This window comes from Emydura macquarii, unplaced genomic scaffold (genome assembly GCF_026122565.2).
Source record: "Emydura macquarii macquarii isolate MOO-44397 ecotype Brisbane River unplaced genomic scaffold, CSIRO-AGI_Emac_v2 contig_3671, whole genome shotgun sequence".
Classification (NCBI taxonomy): Eukaryota; Metazoa; Chordata; order Testudines; family Chelidae; genus Emydura; species Emydura macquarii.
Genome location: NW_027133808.1, coordinates 6,382,368 through 6,395,545, shown reverse-complemented (window position 1 = coordinate 6,395,545; position 13,178 = coordinate 6,382,368). Strand labels below are relative to the sequence as shown.

General features: G+C 35.9%; 1 protein-coding gene across 7 annotated transcripts in view; it reads left to right on the top strand.

The window, feature by feature from the left end:
* Window positions 1-13,178, top strand: part of CLYBL (citramalyl-CoA lyase) — a 242,967-nt gene that overhangs the window by 176,483 nt on the left and 53,306 nt on the right. For all 7 annotated transcript variants that reach the window (XR_010917762.1, XR_010917761.1, XR_010917760.1 and 4 more), the window contains exon 3: window positions 11,662-11,850. Coding sequence is in view for 4 of the 7 variants with exons in the window: in XM_067536787.1 (XP_067392888.1) it covers window positions 11,662-11,850 (189 nt within the window). In the remaining 3 variants the exon portion in view is untranslated. The remainder of the gene's footprint in view (window positions 1-11,661; window positions 11,851-13,178) is intronic.

The window sequence follows — 13,178 nt, the reverse complement described above, 5'->3', positions numbered from 1 at the left end:
GAACTATCAGAGAACCTGTGCAGATTGATTTATCTGAAAGCATAACCACATACTAGTGCATGCACCTGGGACATATTAGCAATGGGCTGATATATTGATGCCCAGCTGGGGCAGGACTATAAGTTAAAATTGACAAATGGAGGCAGAGGAACTTTGTGAGACTGTGCAACTTACTACAGAGCTAGAATTATGCAGCAGCACAGAGGTAGAAACAACCACACCTGAGGAAAGTGGAAGCAATATCTCCTGAATCTTATTAATGTCAATCTAATACTCATGGTGAGAAAATGGACTCAAATTAGATGCAGGAAATATTTGAGAGGTTTGGAAAAAATGTCACATGCAATTTGCAAAATAAAATACATCAGTGCTGCAATAAAGGGCAATCCTGTCAAATGCTGCTGCAGCAAGACTGTCATAAAAAGAAAGAGTGCTGGTGCATTTAAGGCAAATCAGGATAGATCTTCACAGGTGTCTACTGGCAACCTTCACCAAGTTCAAGGAACGTGTTAATATTAAGTCAAAGGGGCAGATCTTTAGTTAGCTGGTATGGCTAGTCCTAGAATTTTTGTTTAAATCCAGGTGGTTAAACAACAATAAAGAAGGTTCGAAACCGAAAATGTGAATTACACCAGACCTGTGAATTCTGGCTTGAATTTAAGAATTAGTCTACACTCAGGTTTTGTAACTATTTTACCTATATTGGTTTTGAAATCAATATAATTAAATCGGAGCAACTCCGTAGTGTGTAAAAGGTTCTTATAGAAAGGTGCTTATATCAGTATAGTTTATTCCTATACATCTACAAGAATAAGCTATATTGCTATAAGCAATTTCATGATGATATAGGTGTGACCACAGTAGGGAATTGTACTGATTTAACTATTCTGGTTTCTAAACCAATATATTTAAATACATACAAAACTCGTATGTAGATGAATCCTAAGATTTATTAGCACGGATTTGCTACAAATGTTAGAAAATAATCCAAAATTTAATCAGCAAAATTAATTTTGTATAGACACTGATTTGGGAAGAAGCACCAGTCCATAAATGGAGGAAAATATAGGTTAGAAGCTGGACCTGTGGAATTTGAGTCTGAGGTTTGAGGGACTGATATAATAAATGTAATTCATATTAGGTTAGGATTTTAATGTGTCTAACCTGTAATAAAAGCCAGTAAATGATTCTGCAGATTCGGTGATGGGAAATTCCCATGACAGGAGTGGTGTAGATGATGCAAAGGCTGTATAAGTAACTAATCAGCAGTTTAGCTAGCTGTCCTACCTCCAGGGGCCAAAATCATCTTCTAAGTACTGTACATGCTTAAATAACTTCCCATCAAAGGAAGAATGGGGAGCTGGGGAGTCCTGTTTTGAAACACAGACTCTAGATGGAATTCTAGCTGCTAAAGTCCTGATAGATTTGAAACGTACGAATTCTAATGATGGTGACAATGTAGGAAAACGTCGAGAAGTGATTCTAATGGATTCACTCTAGTGAAGCTAGAAGCTTGGCTTTTTTCAGTAGCAAGATCATACTTCTGGAATTCACTCTGTTTGGAAATATATGTTTAACTCGGAACCTTGCTGCTTTTACAAACATATTCAAGACACAGATTTTTGCATTAAATGTGGAATCTCAGGTACTTAGTTGATTGGCCATGTCTCTTGTTCCACTGTGTCTTACAGTTGTGAGATATAAATAACATCTACTTCCTTTATTGGCACGGGTGCATAGACCTATGTTTAAGCCATGTAAAGTATGCCCGGATGCTACAGCGATAAATACCATATAAATCAATGTAATAATTTAAAATAACAGATTCGGTCAAAAAGAAATTTGGATGAAGTTCTAAGAATTTACTGGATTCGTTCCAGTGCAGAGATTAATATTTAAATGAGGACCAGTAGAAAGTTTTGAAAAACTCTTAGATAAACGTTCAAGCTTTGTTACCTCTGAGTCCATAAGATATATGTAATTCTGCACTGGTAATACACAACACACCAAATTGGCACTGGGGAGAGTTGTCTCATCAATCAGCCACCTCAGCAGCTACCAGTCTCTTATAGGAGAAGGCTTTCAATCAGTCCTTAGGCATTGTTCATAGTTCTAGGCAGGAAAAGGGATTGCATCATCAGATTTTGTTTGGAGTATAGAAAACCATATGAAATAGTTTTGAGAGATTCTTACTCTTTGCCACGAGTGGGTGAATGATAGGATTACTTTAGCTTTAGACACTGGGGCTCAAATTATCACTGCTTGCTGAAGGAGATGCAGTTTGCTGCACCCTGGAGATGTTCATGCCAATGACAGGTGAATGTCATTGGCACTGCTTCCCTCCATTCAGAGGTTCTGTCAGGGGAGAGCAACTTTAAGATGCCAGTGGAAGTCGGTAGGAGCCAAGTCAGCAGAGGCTGCTGAGAGGATGTGCTAAACTCAATGTTTGGGTTGCACTGGCTCACAGCAAATGGAACTTGTGGGTTCCTTGAATCACCACAGCCCCCTGCAAGTGGACTTTTCACAATATGGGGCCCTGTACCCTGGATTACTGCAGCAGAATCCAGCGTAACTCAGTCTGAATCTAGAGCTGGATCTTCATTAAAGTAACTATTGACAGAGAAGTAGTTCCATAAGGCAGAGAGAAGTCTTCTTCTGCAACAAGACAAAGGCTATAGCAGTAAGTAATGCTCTCTAGATCAGTTTCTCCCACACTGTGGTCAGTGGAGAGCTGGTTGGTCACATGGTGCTGGCTTCACTTATTTCAAGTTTCTAAACTGAATTAAGACAACTAAAATTATGTTAAATACTTTCCTAATATTACTCTTCCATAGAAGCAATTAGTCTGTAGTTGTCACAAGAATGTTATGAGACTGTGAATGGAAATTCAGGGGAATCATGTGATCACAAAAGGGAGGGCAAGTGGTCCATGAGAAAATCTCTGTATTAAAACGTCCATACAATGAAAACGTTTAGGAACCCCTATTCTATATTGTACAGTATTCCTTCTGCTTTTTAACAGCTCGTGCAGGGAGTACTGCATTGTAAGGTTCTGCCAGCCTATTATATCTGAATGACCTATTGGTGTTTGCTAACTGCTTTGAACAAGTATCATGCATGTACAAAATGACATTGATAAACTTACAAATGTGAACTTGAAATGGAATCTGAGGAAATGGGAACTATTTGATACAGATCTGTTTTCCCTTGGCCACTTAATCAGGGAGAAAAATATGTCCACCGATTAAAAATAACAGAGAGGCAATAAGTTTTATAGGGCTTTACTCCTTTGACAAAAAGTTCATTACGTAGTTTGCAATAAATAAAAAAACATGGCATAAAGTAACAGAGTAAGGAAAGCTGTTTGACTTGTTCACAGAAGTGTGAATCAGCATTTATAGAGTTCAGAAAAGCACATGTGACTGCTCCAAGTGTTGGCTTCACTTTGTTTTCAAACATCTTGCTTGATAGAGACAGATGTAAGTACTTATAGATTGGAGGTCAGCTTTGTTTCAAGAAAGAGAAGGAATGGGAAACATGGTGGGTTAATACAGCAAACTTTCATAATGCTGCAGAGAGAAATGTTTGCACCCCTTGGAATGGTTTTTTGGCAACTATTAAAGCTATTGACCATTTTTATGAATGGGAGGAAATTTGTAATCAGAGAACAAGCATCTATACAATGGTTTCTTTAAATTCAAGAATTCTAAAAGATAGTAAACTAAATGGCTGTGGAAATTACATGAGGATGATGAGGATGATCAAACTCAGACAGAAGCGTGCTGACGTTTTGTCTAAAGCTAGGTGTTATGTTGACTAGTACAACTATTGCTTTTGGCAAGAAAGCATTATATTGGGCCAGGACTGAGACCAGTTTTTATCGGATAGGTTGTCCACCATGTGTGATACACCGATCAAGAGAAAAACTAGCTCAAAGGTGAGATACTAGGTATCCACAAAACTCAAATCTCCTGAAATACCCCAAACTGAACTGTCAGCCAGAGAATTGGGAACCTATCAAGGGGTAGATTTCTCCAATCCCAAAACACTTAGGAGTTATTGGGAATAAAAGAGTGCACCTTCCCACCAAGCAAACATCTCTGAATTCGTCCCCTGCAGGGTGTCATCTGTTCTTAGGATAGCATCCCATCTTGATTTTCTTTCACCCTTGCATTAAGGGACATTGTGGCCCTAGGGCAGTAGTAATCACTTCAGCCCCAGCAGAGGGGAAGAGAGAAAGCAGGTCTGGGATGGATGATGGACTCTTTGGGCATTCAGGGTACTCATCAGCTTGGGTTCCCTGCTACTGAATAGCTCCCTGGCTCCAGCCTGCAGAATGGGTGCAAGTTCCTTCATCCAGACACTTCTGCAGCAGTCTGACTTTTCCTCAAAATCAGTTAGCCTGGTCGACAAAGGGTTCTGTGGAGCTTGTTGGTGTTTATGGGAATAAACAGGTTAAGGATTTTGTCTCTCGGTGTTTTCTGCTTAAAGAGCTGTCTGACAATTTGAGGAGTACCACACAAGCATCTATTTTTTTTGGTAACAAATGCGTCTTATAATTCCAGTTTCCCAGTTGTTGTATTTTCCCTTCCATCTAGTCTTTTAGTGGCCTTTAATTTTTTTCTTCACGTTGTGTTTTCCTCATTTGTCTATATTTATTATTTCTTTTTCGTTTTGAACATTGTCTTAAAATAATGGGAGAGATGACTAAATGGCTACATGTAACATAAACCTTCTCTTGCCTTTGAGACAGTTGGTCTGTTCCTCACTTAAAATAATTGCATCTACAACCAGCTACTGAACATGGAGCAAGTCACTTTTCTTTTGCTAACATTTAATTTAGTTAGAATGCAAGGTACTCTGATATATTAGTTAACAGTGTCAACAAAAAAGAATGCATTTTTTAAGTCAGGGTAACTGTGATTTTAAAAAGCCTAGTTGTAAACATTTTCATTTTAACTTGTTACATAGTATAGCAAGCCAAAATTTTTTAAATAAAAATAATTTATGAGGACATATGGTTGAGTTCCTGTGTCACTGTAAAAAAAATGTTGCCATGTTTCATTATTGATTACATCAGACAGAATTTTTTGTTGCATCATTTCATCATGCAGCAGCTCATTCATACTGTCCGGGAAGACTAATTAACACTAATGCTTCTAAAGAATTCTTGTTTGTGATGCTAATCTGTCACACAGTGAAAAGCATCTTCAGAAATCTGGAAAAAATGTAAAGAGAGTACATCTTGCAGTCACCTGAAATCAATGTTAGTTTGATTTGTTTTAATTGAAAGGTTGTTTAAATCTTTTCAGAAGTGTTTATAAAAGTTGTCAGATAGAAGAATAGTCTTTTATGTACATGGATGAGATTCAGTCTTACTGGCCCTATTGCATATAGTATGCTTATGACAAAACTTGTCAATAATGTTGGAACACACAGTCTAAAGGTGTAAACCAAAATATATACAATGTGCACACACATGAAAAGTGCTATATGAGAGCTAAGTATTATTACTATTATTATTAGACATAGAGAGAGATTTAGGCTGTCTTAAGATGACTGGCATGTTTGTATATACCTAGTCATAGTGACCTCTCTTTAAAAGGCCACATTGCTTTGATATATGAAAGATATAAAAGGCTGAAACAATATTTTACACACAATTTATGAAAAGATTTAAAATCACTTGCAGTAGTTCTCTCATCATCAGCTATCCTAGCTCTGCAGAGTTTCAGCAAACTTACATAGTTCAGCATCCATGAAGCTTAATCAGGATTCATAAGCCCTGGGTTCTGGGCTGCTGGCCTTGCAGAATTCAGATTCTAATTTTCTGGTTCTCTCACTTTTGTGGAGGCTCAAGCCAAGCCGCCTTCTGACAGCCATATATGGAAGTTGTCCAACTCTGATGATGTCAGGTGTATTCCACTGAGTATCTTCGGGGAGTCCACTCATGTCCACACTGGGGGGGAAGGCTCAGTGAGGCTAAATGGCAGCTAGCAGCTGCCAATCAGCCACAGAGAGCTTTAAAATATATTGTCCTTTTAAAAAAGAAAAAAAGTATGAAAAATGCTGTTCAAGGGCATATTGTTGGATCATTAGAAAGAAAACCCATTTAACAAAAAGCTGTATGAATAAGGGCTTTACATTTCCTAGCAAAGCATAGTTAACTTTACAAGTTAGTCCATAATGCTAGTTATTGCAATAGTTTGCTTCAGTTTTCATGTTGATAGACCATGGAGTGCATGTAAAGGCACTTAGCACAGCAGAGAGAAAGAGAGGCAGATTCCAAAAATGCATAGAGTAAGAAGAATCATTGTGTTCTGAAGAATATCTCCATCAGAGAAGTGATGCAAAAGAGGAAGGGCTTGAAAAAAGCAAATGATTAAAAATCAGGCTTTTAAGGTTTCAGGAAAGGGGCTCTAAGATAGAAGGCAGAGTATTGTAATTATCAATAATTATCTAAAATATTTATTTACCTAAACTCCAGAGGAAGAATAGAAGCACATAGATTCCAAAGCGATCATGTGATCATCTAATCTGATTTCCTGTGTAAAACATACAATTTAGATCCTTCCTTCTCCAAACCCCCCCCCCCCCCTTTTTTTTTTTTTGCTTTGTTTTCAATATATTTCTCTGTTTCTCTGTTTTCTTTTATTAAAATAAAATGTGTTTTAAAAGGAATGAGACTACTTCATGTGTCTTTAAAAAAACCTGCAAATAATTAATTGAATTAAAAGGCAGATAAAATAAGGTATTTTAGTAAAGACATATAGAGCCTTTAACTGTTTATGTAGGTTTTTTAGGTAGTTTTCCAGTCTGGAAATCTTACAAGCCTGGCAATGAATGTTTATCCTTTCAAATCTCAGACTGGTGCAAAATAGAAAATAGTTATTATGAACTATATCTACTGATTTCAGAAACATTCAGCAGATAAACAAATTGTTCTGCATTGATGTTTTTCTTTGCTTCTTTGAAAATGAATATGATTTTCCATTCCACTTCCAATCTCTGCTGTAAACCTGAAACAAAGAGGCCTAATGTTTTATTTTATGCAACTATCACCTCAGTCAGGGAGCTCTGGCTTGTAAAGAAATTCAAGTTTTCCCTTTGCACAAACAAATTTTGCCAGAGTAACATTCATTATTATGAATATTCAAGGGTACTTTGGAGAGTCTTATCTGGAGAAAGACAAAATCCAGATTTGTGTAGCATGCACTAATAACAGTGACAAAAGATTCAGCAATGTCAGGTTGTATAAACAAACCACTACAGGGAGGTAACATTAAATCATAATTGCATGTTTTTACTATATTAATACTGTCACAAAATATAACTCTGTCTGTGACTATAGTAATTAATTTTTCCGTTGCTCTGTGAAACATACAAAGTTGTTATGACTATCATGAGGATAACACATTCTGGTCTGCCATTGTAGCAGATCAGATTTTTGTATTGCAATATGAAGAGTTACTGCAAAGAAATGGAGGATGATATCTCAGACATCAGTTTTAACATATTTCCATGATTCCTGAAGTGAAATAGAGAAACAACTCAGAAAGAACAAGACATGTTTATATGCCTTCCCCTCTCTCCAAGATAATGCAACTCTAACAATTACAATAATGGAAAATTTGTTTGTAGAATACATTATCAAATTCAAAAGAGTATAGAAATATAACTGTTCTCCTTGTTATTTTAATACCAAAAATTTCATAAATCCAAACATCTTTTTTTCATTATTTTTTTATTAATGTTGTGTCCAGTGTTTGGGGATATTTTTAAGTTCCAAGGCATTCCTCCCATTTCACAGCTGAAATTTCTATATGTTGACATATAACTTAAAAAAAAAAAAAAAAAAGGTACTAATTCAGATGTTCTGAAACTGTGATAATGGTATTATTTAAGTCATTTATTTAGGTGTGTTTATACTTTGTAGTTTTATAAATAAGCCCAAGGGACTTCTTCTTAGTTGTCACATTCTTTCTTGAATCTCGTATTCTGTCTGTCTTATCCTATCCGACAGTAGAATTGATGCCGCACTAATCCCTGGAAGTTTGGAACTAATGAACTAACTGCTGAGCTGCCGCCACGGAGCTTGGTCCCAAACTATACTGTACTTCACACTCGATTTATTCTCCAGATGGCGAGACTGTGCAGCCCTGCCACGAGGGACCACCTCTTCCACTGGAGTGTAAAAGTGGACGGATGTTGTTTTCTTTGCAGATTTGATCATTCAGAGATAGAAACTTGTGAGGATGATTAGTTATTAGCTTTAATGGGTGCCAATTGAACCAACTGCACGAATATTCCCTTCTTTAATTTCAGTGTCTCTGTGTCTTGGTGATGGTTGATTTATCTGCAGTACTACATCACTGAAACCTTTATCTTCCCAATTTGATAGCAGTATATGGCAACAAAAATCATACTGTGCTCTATTGAGAGTCAAATATTAGAACTAATATAATATTGTGTTTATTAGTCACTGTTTCTACATTTATATATCCACAGAATGGATTATCAAGTAAAAGTCCTAACTCTGATATACTATAGTAATATCGCTCTTTACAAGAAGGAGTGTCAGTCATCTTGCTGTCTCTCTGTTTTATAAAGCACCCAGTCAGTGTGGAATCCAGATACTAATTGGGCTACAATAATCCCAGACTATCTTGGAAGAGAATAATCTATTAAATGGTCAGGTTTTCTCCTTTATTATGCATTCATTCATTGACGAGAATTATCTTATGGTATAGCGCTGACATGAAGAACAGAGCAAATGCATTTAGCTAGTCTGACCATTTGTAGAAGGGGACTTGTGAAGTCTTTGGAAACAGGTTTATTCTTGCATCAAGGACCTATGTATAGCCTGTATGTATGTTATTGCATCAAGTACCAAAGCTTTTCTTTATTATTAAAATTGTAGAGTAGTTTAACTAAAAGTTTGAGCTTTTGCATATATTATGTAATAATAATAATAGAGACTTTATTTTATTGCATAATGATGCAAAAACAGCTCTCTTCCTTTTTTCATCCATATGTTTTGTGCTCTTTTCCCCCCTCCCCCATTTATTTTCCTATTTACCCATGATACATTTTATGATAATACTGTGTGTGGCCCTAATCCTGCACCCCTGGAATCAATAGGAGCTTCTCCATTGATTTAAATAGGGATAGGTTATCCTGTTCCGGACTGGCTGGTTCCTATCAGTCTGGTCCATAATTAAAATGTGCCTAATTGAATCATGATTTGGAGACCATGAGGGCCAGATGCATTTCATCAAGGGAGAGAATCTTCATTGCTGGGGAATCTCTGTCTCTGAAGTGGACAGCACTAAAATACAATTGTTCTAAGACAGTGAATGTGTTCTCAACCCAACAGATGGCACGCGTGTGTCAGCAAAACTGTAACATATTTCTCTATTAAAATATGAAAAAAATAACATCCTCGTTGGTCGGTACAAATTCAGTGATGCTATTGGTTATTTTGGGATATGTACCAAAGGGCTGCATACTTAGTTTACGTAAATTACTAAAAGCAACAGCCTGTTAATAAGTGTTTTGTGTGGAAATATACCTAGAAGGACATGATCTGTCTTTTTATGGGATGGGGGTTTACAGCCTGAAGGGAAAAACAACTAACAAGAATGCCTACTGCTCATTATTGTAATTTGAAAAAAAAAATCAGATTGTATAATTTTCCTGTAACACGTCCTCATTTAGAATTGGATGCTTCTTTAGTGGACAGTTTTGGAAGATGTTTATTTTGCAAAGTGGATCATTCTGTACTGAAACTGTGATAATCTTATCTGACATTATTTAAGAGCATAAGAGAATGGAGAATAAGAGAGTTTGGAGAATGTATCGCACTGCACCAAATCCCAAAACTTTCAGACCAACTAAGAAACCAACTATTCCTGCTCTGGGAATGAGAATTTAGTGGGGTTTGTGTTATCCAGTGATGACATCACATAGTGCAATTTGAAGAAATCAAAAGACAAAAAGTTGTAGGTATCTTAGGAGCCCTCTTCCAGCTGGATATGTTTTAATAAACTGTGTGTATCTATGTGTAAATTTCTTAATGGCAGCTGTTAGAATTAATTCACAATAGCAATAACATTTCTGATTTTATTTATATTTTAATGAAATGACCTCTATGTAGCCTTGTATCATAGCATAGGGGTGTGTTCATCTGTGTGTGTTGTCCTTTTCTATCCTGCTGATGGGCATATGTTAAAACCTTTGGAGAAATGTGGATGACAGTACCAAGCTAAAAGCTGTTTGATTCAAGTTTCATTAACCTTCAGCTTCATTATTCTTTCACTTTAACTGGTGAGAGTAATCACTTGCTTCTGTCTAAACTTATCCTAATTATTGGCAGTCCAGGCCTTGTAAATCTGTACACTGCAGTGCTGTCTTAAATTGGTCTTGGAGACCAATTCTGATCTGACCTGACAACTAGAAGCTACTGTTTCCTCACACTGTTTAACTCGGACCACATTTTGAAATCTCTTCTGCCTCTGCTCACAGGCAGAGATTTGTATCCGTCTGGTTTAAATCTACTGTCATGTGTTGTCTCGCTGATTGGTATTAGCCTTGTTATTAACTTTGATGATTTTTTTTTTCTGAGTTTGCTTATTTTCTAGATAAGTATTTCTGTTCAAATTGCAGTATATTGTTAAAAGTGTTTTTTAAACATTCATGAGTCAGAAGCTTTAAAGTTTTATTAGTACCATAAAACTCTTCACAAATGAAACTACTTTTGATAAGTGTTCATTTTGACAATGAGAATTTGTTAAGGGCTGTTGGCAAGTTGAAGGAATTTGTTTTTGAAACTGAAATTGGCAGGAAGTAGTAAGCTCAAGTGCTTTTTTTCCCCCTTTTTTCTTGACGCCAATAGAAGTGTTTCATTTAAGCAAAGGATTTAAGTATTCTGAATGCAAATCAAGTATTGAACAGATTTATCAACTTTCCTTCCTTCACCATTTTTGTGACGAGTGTGTCATTTGGAAAATATGTGTTTGGAATTTTTACTTTTGCTGATAACATAGACTTTCCTTTTACTATCAATCAAAGTTTCCAGAAAAATCTGCAAATTATTTTGGGTTACACAGTATTATTTCCATGTGTGAGCTGTCTATTCAATTGCAAGCATTAATACAATTTACTGGATAATAAGAGTGATTATACATCGACAAAAGAAATATACATATAAGTCCACATATACAATAACTATAATGTTATTGTGGTCCATAAGAAGAATACAGATATTAATTGGAAATATTCGTTATTTTATGCAATTCTCTTATCATTTCATTTCTGGCTATGTGGAAAGTATTGGTGCAAAAAGATTATTCAGTTTAAAGATTTGTGTTTGTTAGACACTTTTCAATACCTTTAAACATGAAAGTGATGTTTTCTTCAAGCACTATAGTAGTCCTACTATTAATCAGATCTGAAAATTAAATATTTGCCGTTAGGTGTGAAGAAAGTGCAAAAACTAAAATTCTGAGGTACTGCTATGAAATGTTTAAGAAAGGCAAACAGAATGGATATTGCGAAAAATAGATTTTTATATTGTTGGCATCAATTATACATGTTTTCTGCTCAGTGGGTTTTTTTATCAATAGAAAATAAGCTAAATTTTTAAAAACATTTATATTCTAGGCAGAAGCGAGGCTAACGGTTGTGAAAACACTCAAAGAGTTTGAGTTTGGCCAGACTGAAAAGTGTGTTAGGATCAATTCAGTGTCCAGTGGTCTTGCGGAACAAGATCTCGAAGTCCTTTTGAAGTCCGGTGTTCTTCCTTCAAGCCTGATGCTGCCAAAAGTTGAAAATGCTGAAGAAATAAGATGGGTGAGTCGTTACCAATTTGTCATAATCATAGCTTTTGACTGAAGACCTTGGGACAATTTAGAAGGAACCATTGGGACCAGTGAGCTTGAATTATGAAGCATGTTGCAGTTTTCATGGGACAGTGTTGGTGTCTGGCTAAGAAAATCGGGTAACATTTCCATTAAAATATTCATAGGCTGGAGTTGCACAAAGAGCATACCTATAGTAACCTTAGTTTTTAAGGAAAACTAGTTTTCTTACCACCACAATCAATAAAAAAATCAGTATCAAAGTATATTATCAAAACATAGAAGAAAATGTATAATAATTTGACTTTTTCCATCGTACCAAACTCCAAACCTTCACTGACACCTTAAAAGATTGTCTGTCAATATGTTTTATGTACATGCATGGGAAATTATAGATGGAGAAAACATGTTAGCAACATATGAAAAAATCAGGTGGGGGAGTAAAAGGTCACTCCTTTGGGGCAACTACAGGAAAAAACAGGAAGCTTTTAACTAGTGTTTTTAATTACCACAGATATTATTTCCTGAACAGTTCTCTATTTCTTCCTTTTTAATTGCTGACAGGTGTGTTTGTGTTTCATGAATGACTTTTCAGCCAATAAAAACCTGAAATGTAAATGGTTGGCATGTCAAATTACTTAAGAAAACTTTGAAATAGGCCTAATTATGCTATAATTGTTTTAATTGTTAAGAAGTCGTACATTTTATTTAGCGATACCATTATTTCTGCAAAACACGACTAAAGGAATAATGTTTCATTATGCAGTTCCATACTTTTGAAAACCACAAGTATAGGAAGTATCTAAAATGTCTGTGAGCTTCCATGAAAAGTGGTTAGATGTATTAGTATCTAGTTTAATCTCAGCATCTAACCTTGATTAAGCCTTTAAGACAGTATATGTGAGTACAATTGAACAAATATGTTAGCTATATTACAGTTCTTGTCCATTTGTAATACTGTACCCTTCAGACTCCCCTGTTTCTAATAGAGGTTATGTCCCTTACACCACCATTTAATTAAATTAACTAGAGGGACTACCTCTCAGGGTTTACAACCATGTAAGTGTTAGACATAACTTGTCATTCATGAATATTCATGCTTCCAAAATGGCAGGACCCTTACTAGCACCTAACACCGTATGTTTTACATTGGTATGAAATCTGAAGACTTTGTCCGTCTTTCCCTCCCATCCCCCAAACACACAACTTTTCAAATGGCTAGTTTTCATACCTAACATCATTCCATTCGAAAATAAAATAGCACTAATTTACATCTTATTGTCAGTACTTTTGTTCTGTTGCATTTTGTTAAATCTTTGA